The following is a 12788-nucleotide window of genomic DNA, read 5'->3' as shown; positions in this document are numbered from 1 at the left end:
TGCATACAATCCTCGGCAGAGAGGGAGAGAAAGTCCAAGGCTTATAAAGAGTGTCTGACTGGATACAGCTGTGTGCGTGTGATTAGTGAGATGGCTGATGGGAAATGCAGTCCATTGTGATGTGTGGTGTGCAAGTCAATATGATGGCAGGGCGACCTCTTGTGGCAGTCGGACAGAAGACCAGGCCCAGGATTCGTAACATTATCAATCTTTTCAAACTTGGAGGCAAAACCTTCTTAATGTCCAAACAACATTAAAGTCCTGAGTTACCGCAAATGTCTTTGGTTCATCACAGGATTGTAGATGTTATGATGTTAGAAGAATAAAAACTAAGATCATTCATTTACAGTGAGGGAAAAAAATGATTTGATCCCCTGCTGATTTTGTACATTTGCCCACTGACAATGAAATGATCAGTCTATAATTTTAATGGTAGGTTTATTTGAACAGTGAGAGACAGAATAACAACAAAAAATCCAGAAAAACGCATTTCAAAAAAGTTATGAATTGATTTGCATTTTAATGAGTGAAATAAGTATTTGATCCCCTGTCAATCAGCAAGATTTCTGTTGTAAACAATAAACCAACTGTATAGATGATTCTAAGTGATCAAGGGCTTAGGATGTTCCAATTCAGCCCATTGCAAGGGTTCTGCAAGATGTGGGCACTCATGCAATGTAATCAAGGAAGTACATCCGAGTAAACTAGATGGGAGGGAAGTTTGCGAGTGAAGGGCATTAAAAATGGACGCAGCCCAAGTATCTCTTACTCACACCTCCCACTCCTTTTATTCTCTGACATAGAGAAACTTCCCTGATGTTGGCTCCCTTGCACCCTCTCATGACTGGGAGTAAAATTACCTCTTCTTTTAAGCATAGAAGACAAGTAACAGCATACTGGATCTGTTACAACTGGTTGTGTAAAACAGGTACATAATATCATAGTATCAATATATCGATCAATATACTCCTGAATCTAATCGTAATTAATTGTATCACAGAATTTTTTTGAGGTATCAACAAATGCCGTATTGCTGGGTATGAGAATCGCTATCATATCGTATATGATGAACCGTCTGATTTACACCCGTAGTATGAACAGTCTTTACAGTCTTTTCAACATCATTGCGCCAGCAGGTGGTCACTCTTTAAGAGTGAGTCAATTCATTCATTCAACCAATTCATTTAAAGCTGCAGTCTGTAAGTTTTGCCTCTTTGTCGCCATCTCTGTTTGAAAACCTGGAATTGCAGCTGCTTGCGGAATTATCTTCCTTACGTGGGGTTGTTGCTCTGGCATGGCTGCAGCGCGGATTAATCTAATGTTTTGAGGTGAATGTGTGGCTGTCAGTCACTGCATCGGTGTAGATGTTTACTGTACTTCACAATCACAGATTCTAGCCTATGTCTTGGAATATATGACCCAAATAAGAATTTTCACCGTATATTGCCATCTAAACAAGTAAGTAACAAGTCTGCCACGTATGTTCTGACCAACTGAGGAAAAAGGTATTACCATAAATCGCGCTACCAACGGTGATTAATTCTAACGATCAGTTTGCTCATATCACATCAAACCATGCAAATTATTATTATTGTTATACTTTATTCTCAAATTATTCATGTTAATAACATCAGCATTCAGGTAATTGTCATACCATTCGAAATACATACAGTGAGGAAAATAAGTATTTGAACACCCTGCTATTTTGCAAGTTCCCCCACTTAGAAATCATGGAGGGGTCTGAAATTGTCATCGTAGGTGCATGTCCACTGTGAGAGACATAATCTAAAAAAAAAAATCCAGAAATCACAATGTATGATTTTTTAACTATTTATTTGTATGATACAGCTGCAAATAAGTATTTGAACACCTGAGAAAATCAATGTTAATATTTGGTACAGTAGCCTTTGTTTGCAATTACAGAGGTCAAACGTTTCCTGTAGTTTTTCACCAGGTTTGCACACACTGCAGGAGGGATTTTGGCCCACTCCTCCACACAGATCTTCTCTAGATCAGTCAGGTTTCTGGCCTGTCGCTGAGAAACACGGAGTTTGAGCTCCCTCCAAAGATTCTCTATTGGGTTTAGGTCTGGAGACTGGCTAGGCCACGCCAGAACCTTGATATGCTTCTTACAGAGCCACTCCTTGGTTATCCTGGCTGTGTGCTTCGGGTCATTGTCATGTTGGAAGACCCAGCCTCGACCCATCTTCAATGCTCTAACTGAGGGAAGGAGGTTGTTCCCCAAAATCTCGCAATATATGGCCCCGGTCAGCTCTTTTCAGGTCATTGACCAGCTCCTCCCGTGTAGTTCTGGGCTGATTTCTCACCTGTCTTAGGATCATTGAGACCCCACGAGGTGAGATCTTGCATGGAGCCCCAGTCCGAGGGAGATTGACAGTCATGTTTAGCTTCTTCCATTTTCTAATGATTGCTCCAACAGTGGACCTTTTTTCACCAAGCTGCTTGGCAATTTCCCCGTAGCCCTTTCCAGCCTTGTGGAGGTGTACAATTTTGTCTCTAGTGTCTTTGGACAGCTCTTTGGTCTTGGCCATGTTAGTAGTTGGATTCTTACTGATTGTATGGGGTGGACAGGTGTCTTTATGCAGCTAACTACCTCAAACAGGTGCATCTAATTTAGGATAATAAATGGAGTGGAGGTGGACATTTTAAAGGCAGACTAACAGGTCTTTGAGGGTCAGAATTCTAGCTGATAGACAGGTGTTCAAATACTTATTTGCAGCTGTATCATACAAATAAATAGTTAAAAAATCATACATTGTGATTTCTGGATTTTTTTTTTTTAGATTATGTCTCTCACAGTGGACATGCACCTACGATGACAATTTCAGACCCCTGGGAGAACTTGCAAAATAGCAGGGTGTTCAAATACTTATTTTTCTCACTGTATTAGGAAATTCTTTTAACCCAAAAAGCAAATTATGCTCCCTTCAAACTGGTTTTACTTGTGTAATCCCAGGCTATCTGTAATCAGAAGCACATTTAAAACTGGAATATAATTTAATTTCATTCACATGTGTTTTATAAACACATAATCCTTTCTGGATTACAATCCTCCATCAAAATAATACATTTAATTATTCTAGCTGCTGTGAGAAAAGGCTATAAACGATGTGCCACCTGCAGGATCCTCACATGTGATAGCCTAGTAGCCGGGACAACTTCTTTATGTTTACAGGCGTGATGTAATGATGCAGTGCCATGCTCGAATTTCCCGCGAAAACCTACCCGTACCACTCAAATTATAAAACATTATTATAAGCTAACCGTTGTGAATCGGGCTAAAGTAAGGCGATAGTTTTGAACTGGTTATGTACTTTCTCAAATATTGATTTCGGATAGTTTTTAACCAAAAAAAGTTACGGACTGCAGCTTTAATGACTGCAGACTGCAGCTTTTACATGCTGATTCTATCAGGAACAAACTTAGTAATTATTGAATCATTTGTTCAACCAATTCATTGATTCAACCAATTGTTCAAGCACTTCTCCCGGAAGAGCGTGCCCTCAAACACATCGACCAGAGCGAGAGCAAGAGCGCCCATCAACACCCTTCATTCGGCAGCACGAGACTTGCCTGGAAGAATGACTCCAAAGAAGTGTTTTTGGTTGTAAGGGAAAGATAACCTTTTTCAGCTTCCCAAAGATCCCAGCGTTACGTAAACAGTGGATGCAGTTTGTTCCTCTTCAGGAACTCGAACTGCGTCCGAGAACGCTAGGGGAATGCCTCCAACGTGACCGCGCTCTGATACAAGTGTAATCTGTCCAAAGGATGGGTGAGATGTCACGGGCGGATGAAGTAACGGCCAGGAAGCATAAAAGCAGGTGCGGTGGAACGGAACCGGCGTCAGCTTTTGTCATTCAGCAACTGCTACTCTGTGTGTGTCTGTCGATCTGTGTGGTGAGTCTTATTTAGTGTTGTTTGTCACTTGAAATAAGCTCCACAATGTCTAAAGTGCAGAGAAAACTAGCACTTGGGCGAGAGCAGATTGCATTACAGGCTGTGTGTTTTTCACTACTTTCACTGCTGAGGCATGGCGGCGAATGAGATCGCGGGGATCGCATATAGATCTGGCAGACGGGTTGGACGGGTTCGCCTTATCTCCACCTGCAATCCCTAGATCTAGCGCTCTCGCTCGGGCTGGAAGCCAACGGTGCGGTTCTTCCCCCTTTGAGTGAGAGCTTGCTGTTGCAGCGCGTGTTGCCGAGGCGACGCATGCATTATTTCATTCTTGTTCATTTCATGAATCCTTTTCATATCAGACCGTGTTTACTTGTCTGGTTGTTTTTCTCCATTTAATTTCGAGGAATTAACCCTTTCACGCGTACGACAGTCTTGGCTGGTCCCAGGAGCGTACGATCACACCGGTGTGATTAGAACGTTCAGTGCGTCACGTCATCAACTGCTGAATTCAAATCTGCTTTCTGGCGCGGAGCCAGATCAGACACGCAAGCGCTTGTCATATTATCACTTATTCAGTGTTTTCAACCATATAATGCTTATTTTAGATTTCAGACATTTAAATACACATAAGTACTAGCAAAACCACACATTTATAGTTTGTAAAATATGCGCTGATGTCTATGGAAGCAGCAATAATGATCCTTACAAATATAATCTGACAACATGTTTTATTGATATCATATACACATAGTGTAGGTAACAATAAAGTTTACTCTGCTCTTCTCCCAGTTTACTGGAGACCTACTTTATACGTGGTGTAAATCCCATAGCTCGGATTCAGCGCGAACAAACATGGCGGGGCCATCTCCCGGTATAAATCAACTAACACGGTTATTATAAAAGTGTTTAAACAACCAAATACATTTACTTGCACATATTTCAGAATCGGAATATCAGATATTTCATAATATAGCGAGTATGTTTGTGAATATTAATAATAAAAAAAGGAAAAACGAAATAAAAGCAATCCATGTGTCATACAGCGCTATTGTGGCTGCGGTGTGTCACATACGCCCCGGGGACTCAGTTAGAATATTTTAAACTCACATGTGAAAGGGTTAAATGATCTATTTCATCTAACTAGGAGAAGTTAGATATGTATGTGTAAAAGGAGCCTAAGAAAACTTGGGATTTTCTCGAGGGAGAGCACAATGTTTTACCTCTCTTCCTCTGAGGAGGTTGATGTGGTCAGCAGGGGCTGCTGGGCGGAGCAGCCCCAACCGTGTTCCAGCTCCTCATATAGGGAGCGTCACTTCTCGTACTCCCCAGTATGTTGGAGTCAGAGTGGCGCTCCTGGGCCGAGGCCATCTAGAAGAAGGCGGATCTGCGGGCCATCACTCTCGCTGGATAGCCTTCTGCTAAAACATCCTGCTGCCTATGGCCCAGGACTTCTGAGGGCCGGCCCTTCTGGGGAAGAGCGGCATACACGGTGCCCGTCTCTCCTCAGTGCCCTCAGGAGATCGGTCTGCCAACCCTGCCACGTACGGTGTTCCAGGGCGCAGCGATCTCCAGCGAGCACACATCTCAGTTTCTTCCGCCCAGAAACGTAGCGGAGCTGAGATGCTCGCCACCCCTTCGGGAGTCTCTAGAGCGGCTCGTTTGGCTTTCTCCTGCCGGTGTGCCGCTCCAGGATACCGAACTAGCCGCTCTGATTATACCAGAGGCCAGTCTCCAGAGACCGGTTCCCTTAGTAGGCACCTGGCGGTGTGGGAGCCCCTGCCAAGCGTGTCTCATTGGGTCCTGCTTTGCAGGCTCTGGTTCTACCAGTCTAGTCTTCCTAGAAGATGACGCGAGTCTGAGGACAGTCGCTTCAATAGGAGACTTCGGCTGAGGCAGTCCTGGTGCCCATGGCCCAGAACTTATGAGGGCAGGCCCCTCTGGGGAAGAGTGGCGTACACTACGGTACACGGTGCCCGTCTCTCCTCAGTGCCCTCAGGAGATCGGTCTGACAACCCTACCACGTATGGTGTTCCAGGGCGCAGAGATCTCCAGCGAGCACACATCTCTCAGTTTCTTCCGCCCGGAAACGTAGCGGCGCGGAGATACTCGCCACCCCCTTCAGGGGTCTCTAGAGCAGCTAGTTTGGCCATCTCCTGCTGGCGTGCCGTTCCAGGACACCGAGCTAGCCGCCCTAGTTATACCAGAGGCCAGTCTTGAGAGTGGTTCCCTTAGTAGACTAATTGGCAGCGTGAAAACTACTGCCAAATGTGTCTCCATGGGTCCTGCATACTGTAGAGAGAGGCTACAGAATCCAGTTTGGTTCTCCTCCGCCTGCTTCAACGGGTGAATCCCACTCTGGTGGGCCCTGAGCAGGTTCTGGTAATGGAACGAGAAGTAGAGTACTCTCTTGAGGAAGGAGGCCATCGAGGTGGTCCCTCCTCACGAAAGAGATTCCGGGTTCTACAGCCGGTACTTCATAGTTCCCAAGAAGGATGGAGGGTTGGCGTCCCATTTTAGATCTGCATCAGTTGAACCACTCAGTCAGCAGACTGAAGTTCAAGATGCTCAAACAGTCGTGTCTCAGATCAGGTCCGAGGACGGGTTTGTCACGATCGATCTAAAAGACGATACTTCCATATCTCCATCCTTCCCACTCACAGGAGCTCCTGAGGTTTGCTTTCGAGGCGAAGCTCACCAATATCGGGTTCTTCCTTCGCCTAGCACTCACCCCGCACTTTTACAAAGTGTGTGGATGCCGCGTTAGTCTGCTAGGCTACAAGGCATCCGCATATCGACAATTGGTTGATTCTCGCTCAATCAGAGCAGATGGCGGCTCAACATCGAGATGTTGTTCTTGCTCACATGAAAGTGTTGGGGTTAAGACTGAACGCCAAGAAGAGTGTGCTTTCTCCATTACAGAGAACCACTTATCTTGGTGTGGTGTGGGATTCGACCACGATGCAGGCATCGCAGGTCCCCTGCTCGGATCGAGTCGATCCTCACGGCAGTCAGGAGAGTGAAAGTAGGCCAGTCACTCACTGTCAAGCAGTTTCAGAGACTGCTGGGTCTGATGGCAGCTGCGTCTAACGTGATACCTATTGGCCTGCTGTACATGAGACCCCTACAGTGGTGGCTCAAGACCAAGGGGTTCTCCCCAAGGGGAAACCCGCTTCACATGATCAAGGTCACGTGGCGGTGCCTACGTGCCCCTTAGACATGTGGAGACATCCTTGGTTCTTGTCTCAGGGCCCGGTGCTGGGAGTTCTGTGTCGCTGTGTACGCTAGTGTCCCTGCCCGCAGTCTGTGGAGTACTCGCCGTCTCATGTGGCACATCAACTGCCTGGAGATGCTGGCGGTGTTTCACCGAAACACTTTCTCCCAGACCTAAGAGATCGCCGGTGTTGGTGCGATAGCACCGACAACACAGAGGTGGTCTCTTACATCAACCACTGAGGAGGTCTGTGTTCACGCCCCCTGTACAGGCTGGCATACCAGATCCTTGGGTGGTCCCAGGACAAAACTCCTCTCGCTGAGAGCAGTTCACATGCCTGGGCATTTCAGTGAAAATGGGAGCAGACATCCCGTCGAGGCAGGGGCCGAGGCCCAGGGAATGGATGGAGATTTGGAGAGTGTTTGGCCAGGCTCAGGTGTACCTCTTAGCTACTCAGGTAAGTACACAGCGCATGTCCCCTCTGGTACTCTCTAAATTCATCCAGCTCCACTGGGGCTGGATGCCATGGTACAGACGTGGCCGAGGCTTCGTCTGTAAGTTTTTCCCCCAATCGCTCTGGTCCCGGGAGTTCTGGCGAGAGTGCGCTGGGACTAGGTCAGTCTACTTCTGGTAGCACCATTCTGGCCGGGCCGAGTATGGTTCTCGGACCTGATTTCTCTCCTTGACGGCTCTCCATGGGAGATTCCCATCAGGAGGGATTTCCTCTCACAAGCGGGGGTCTGTCACCCCCGCCCGGAGCTTTGGAAGTTGTAGGTGTGGCCCCTGAGGGGGCACAGCCCATAGCTTCCGGTCTCCCAACCGAGGTTGTTGAGACCTTCCCCCAATCCAGAGCTCCCTTAACGAGGAAACTGTACGCCTTGAAGTGGAACTTTTCACTTCTTGGTGCGGAGACCGCCAGCTCGACCCAGTCAACTGCCCGATTGGTACAGTTCTGGAGTTCGTGCAGGCCTGTTCCTCCGCAGGGTTAACCCACTCCACCCTGAGGGTTTACATGACGGCTATCCTGGCCTACTGCGCCCTTCTCGGTGGCCTTTCAGTGGGTAGGCACCCCTTAGTTACATGTTTTCTCCACAACACAAGGGACTTGTACACCCTGAAGTGAAATGTCACTTCATGGTGCAGAGGTTGCCAGCTCGACCCAGCCAACAGCCTGATTGGTACAATTCTGGAATTCGTGCGGGCCTGTTCCTCCGCAGGGTTAACCCACTCCACCTTGAGGGTTTACGTGGTGGATATACCGGCTTACCGCGCCCTTCTCGGTGGCCTTTTAGTGGGTAGACACCCCCTAGTAGTTAACTAGTGTTCTCAGACGCAGCTCGAGTTCCTGAAGAGGAACGTCTTAGGTTACGTATGTAACACCAGTTCCTCGAGGGAACGAGACGCTGCGTCTCGAAGTCATACTTCCGGCATCCCTACGAGCGGTTGCTTCATTCCTGAAGCTGACGCCGGTTCCACTGCACGTGCTTTTATGCTTCCTGGCCATTACGTCATCCGCCCGTGACGTCTCGCCCATCCTTTGGACAGATTACACTTGTATCAGAGCGCGGTCACTCTGGAGGTGTTCCCCTAGCGTTCTTGGACGCAGCTTCTCGTTCCCTCGAGGAACTGGGGTTACATACGTAACCTAAGTCATTTTTCCAGAGCAGCAACAGAGTTTTGCAAGCGTGTATGTTGACGAACGTTTTATAAAAAAGGCCCAGTTTGATGCTGGATTTGCACATCGTTTGATACTGAAAAATGGAGTGGTCCCAGCGATAAAAGATCCCAGTCACGATTCGATGATTTTTTTATATATGATAAAACTAAAGACTCTTTTGATCAAGGATTAAATACTACTTTATAGGTAGTCAAGATTAAAGGTCCTTGCACACTGAGTCCAAAATTTTCATGTGCGTTTTTTCGTATTCATCATCCTTTCCAATCAAAATGCATGCTACGGATGCGAAAACGAAGAAAATCTAACAGTGTGTAAACGTGATTGACACAACGTGAGGTCGTATTTATTTTTTAATGTGCATAAATTTCAGACGAAAATTTCGGACTCAGTGTGCAATGACCTTAACATGAGTTTTATATCCCCTTTAAATATACCATGACCTTAAAAGTGTAAAGATAAATATTTTATGTAAACTTCTATCTTCTATCTATTTATTTAGATATTTTCACAAACAACCTTTGCTAAATTACATGATATTTAGTTTAGTTGACAGTTATTTAGCAATGTTCATGTTTTGTAATTCACAGACAAGAATCACAGGCAAAAAAACAAACAAACAAAAAATGTGATTCTCAATTTGAATCGTGAGGCTCTGGTCTTATTTATTAACATTAACTTCAGAAAAATCCTAACAGAGTACTAAGATCTAGATACTACGCTTTAGCTAACAGGCTCTATGCCAACTTGCACTGTCAGGAATTGACTAACAATAGAGGCCCTGTAGTCTTTAGTCTTGGTCTTGTATAAAAGCACAGGTGACAGCAGTCAGTCAACAAGCAGAATTAGCTTCACTTTCTCCTTTGTGGAACTACTGAGGATCAGCCAGCGCAACCATGATGGGCAAGGTAAACTTTATACCAGCTAATATTTTCAATACGAAATTCAAATGAAAATTAAAGATGAAAAATATCAAATCACTAAATGTTAAACTGTGAATTTTCAGGCCATTTTCTATGAGGAAAGAAATTTTCAGGGTCGCTCTTATGAGTGTATGGGCGACTGTGGTGACTTCTCCTCCTACATGAGCCGCTGTCACTCTTGCAGAGTGGAGAGTGGATGCTGGATGATGTATGATAATCCCAACTACATGGGAAATCAGTATTTCTTTAGGAGGGGAGACTATGCTGATTACATGTCTATGTTTAGCATGAGCAACTGCATCAGGTCCTGCCGTATGATCCCTATGGTGAGTTCCATGAATATTTTAATGCAATTTGAAAAAAAAACAAAAAAATAATTACCTTTTACCAATTACCAGTTATCTACAATAATTTTCCTAATTGAATATTCATTATGTTTACAAACATGTATAGTTGTATTTTTTAAGCCATTTAGAAAAAGCAATAGCAATTTTTCAGGCAATGTGATGTTGTTCTATCCGACAAATCTTTAATCCACTTTTTTTCACACTACAGCACAGGGGATCCTACAGAATGAAGATCTACGACAGGGAGAACTTCATGGGTCAGATGTATGAGATGATGGATGACTGTGACAGTATCATGGACCGTTACCGCATGTCTCACTGCCAGTCCTGCCATGTGATGGAAGGCCACTGGCTCTTCTATGAGCAGCCCCACTACAGAGGCAGAATGTCGTACTTCAGGCCTGGAGAGTACAGGAGCTTCAGCAATATGGGTGGCATGAGATTCATGAGCATGAGGCGTATCATGGACTCCTGGCACTAGGGTTTATATTAATAAAATTATTTAACATAATTTAACAATAAACATTGTCTTGAAAATCATTAATTCCACTAGTAACAAAAACAAAATCCACTAAACACTGTACAAGTTGTCCATGGAAATATTTATTTAGTTTTATTTTTAATTCCCAAACTTCCCAATACTATTTCCAAACATGTATAGTGTGGACTAGACTTTATTCAGGAATCACTGGCAGGAAACAACAAACAATAAAATGAACACATCAGTAAGTTATTGATCACACTTTATTTTAAGGACTAATTCTTGCTATTAACAAATCATTAACTATGGCTTTTGCCTCAATAAACTCCTAACTTGCTGCTTATTAACAGTAAGGTAGTTGTTAAGTTTAGGTATTGGGTAGGATTAGGGATGCAGTGTAAGTAACTATATAATTAATTACAAATAATAATATATCAAAACAATTGTATGTTAAGAAATATTAAAGGCACAATATTTTGTTTTTGTTATTAAAATGTTATATATTTTGATGAGTTGTGTACTTACATTATCCCAAATGTTTTGAAGAATGGTTAAATCCCAACCCAGTCTCATAAAAATACGTACCTCTGGGTACTTTTCTGCAACACCATTTTTACATAGCTCACTGCATGTTTCGAGACAGTTTCAAAGAGAAATGTCCACTGAGTGGCGCTAAAACACGGGTTCAATGCGTGAACCCTGGCACGTTTTTATTACGTTGATATAGGTAAGTATTGCTGTGTTTTTATTACGTTGCTTCAGGTACGTATTGTGGCAGTTCAGAATTCAAATATCCAGATACTGTCGGTAGAAGTTAATGCTCTATCGTGTTGGAAATATGCCGTACACCAAACCCAACCCTAAACCTACCCGATAGTGTTAACAAATGCAAAACTGATATAAAAACGCATTTGTTGATGCAACCGTGACACTTGAACTTCCTTATACGCAGATTTGAACTGTTTTGTCGAACCGTAGTTACACAGGATTTGAAGCAAAGCTCTTCACCTCTCAAGTACGTCTCCGTACTCCATGAGCTACCGAACAAACCTACCATCTATGAAAACCCATAGATATGAAGCTGTATATGTAATGCTAACATTCAAAAGGATCAGTTTTCAAATCTCCCAGCATATTAAAATAGTTTTGAAGTCATAATAAATATTAGGTTAAGTACATAATAATAAAAAAAAAAGTTAAGTGAACTTGACAATTCAATTAACTTATTTTTTAAATTATCATTTACTTAAAAATTTTAAGGCAAAGGGTTTCCTAAATTTTTTTAAGTTAAGTCAACTTATCACTTTTTACAGTGTACCCACTGTAGAGGACGCCAGGACTATAAGCATATTTATTGCAAATTTTGGGAGACAAATCAATTGAATAGGAAATAAATTATATATCAATATATCTAAATATATAAATACATAAATTAAATATTAGATATTACCTAGCCAATTATTACTCCCATTATTACACTTCTTTTTTCAACATGCTGTCCCAACAGCACATTAACATGAAAATTATATACTGTAACGAATCCGGCCTATGTGGTCCCCCCTGATCGTCACCAGAGGTCGCCATCACCCGAGTATTGACTTTTCTCCCTGAACTCCATTTCCCATCACCCCGTACCTGACTCTGATTGCTAGTTCACCTGATGCTCGTTTACAGGTCTACTTTAGCCTCTGACTCACACACACTTGTCGCAAAGTCTTGTTTTGCCTCGGCTGACATTTCTGAGTGTTATCACTTTCTCTATTGGATTACTGTGTGTGACCTGGACTGTTTCTCTTGTTTTTGGATTGTTCGCTGCCTGCCTTTTGACCTTCTTGCCTGGTTTGTTGGACTATTGTTCTTCTCTGCTTGCTGCCAGCCCCGACCCCTCGCCTGCCTTGTTACTCTGCCCTTGTCTCATCTCTGATAACCCTGTTACTGTTTACCGACCATTGCCTGTACGACTGTGTTTACTTTTATTAAAAGCTGCAAATGGATCCTCACTCCGTTGACTCATCATTACAGAACAATTCGCCAGAACTTGATCCAGCAGCGGTCTACAGACTCTCTACTGAAGTCTCTGCTTAGGCCAACGTGCTCGTCGCTCATCAACAACAGCTAGCATGCCTCACGTCTCTTACAGAGCAGTTAGTAAAGACTTTGCAAGCATTACAGCTATCTCCATCTGGCAATGCATTAGACTGGGTCACCGCAGTGTGGAATTTCAATTGAC

At 43.8% G+C, this 12788-nt stretch overlaps 1 protein-coding gene across 1 annotated transcript; it reads left to right on the top strand.

Annotated features, from left to right (window-relative positions):
* Nucleotides 1–9675: 9675 nt before the first annotated feature.
* On the top strand, nucleotides 9676–10558 carry LOC131547184 (gamma-crystallin M2-like). The gene is made up of 3 exons (XM_058787559.1): nucleotides 9676–9715; nucleotides 9814–10056; nucleotides 10286–10558. Exons 1-3 carry the CDS (start codon nucleotides 9704–9706, stop codon nucleotides 10556–10558), a joined length of 528 nt encoding a protein of 175 aa, XP_058643542.1. The 5' UTR covers nucleotides 9676–9703.
* Nucleotides 10559–12788: the final 2230 nt, after the last annotated feature.

Source organism: Onychostoma macrolepis, chromosome 09 (assembly GCF_012432095.1).
Source record: "Onychostoma macrolepis isolate SWU-2019 chromosome 09, ASM1243209v1, whole genome shotgun sequence".
Lineage (NCBI taxonomy): Eukaryota > Metazoa > Chordata > Actinopteri > Cypriniformes > Cyprinidae > Onychostoma > Onychostoma macrolepis.
The sequence above is the reverse complement of the archived record's forward strand: the minus strand, read 5'-3'. Positions and strand labels throughout refer to the sequence as shown.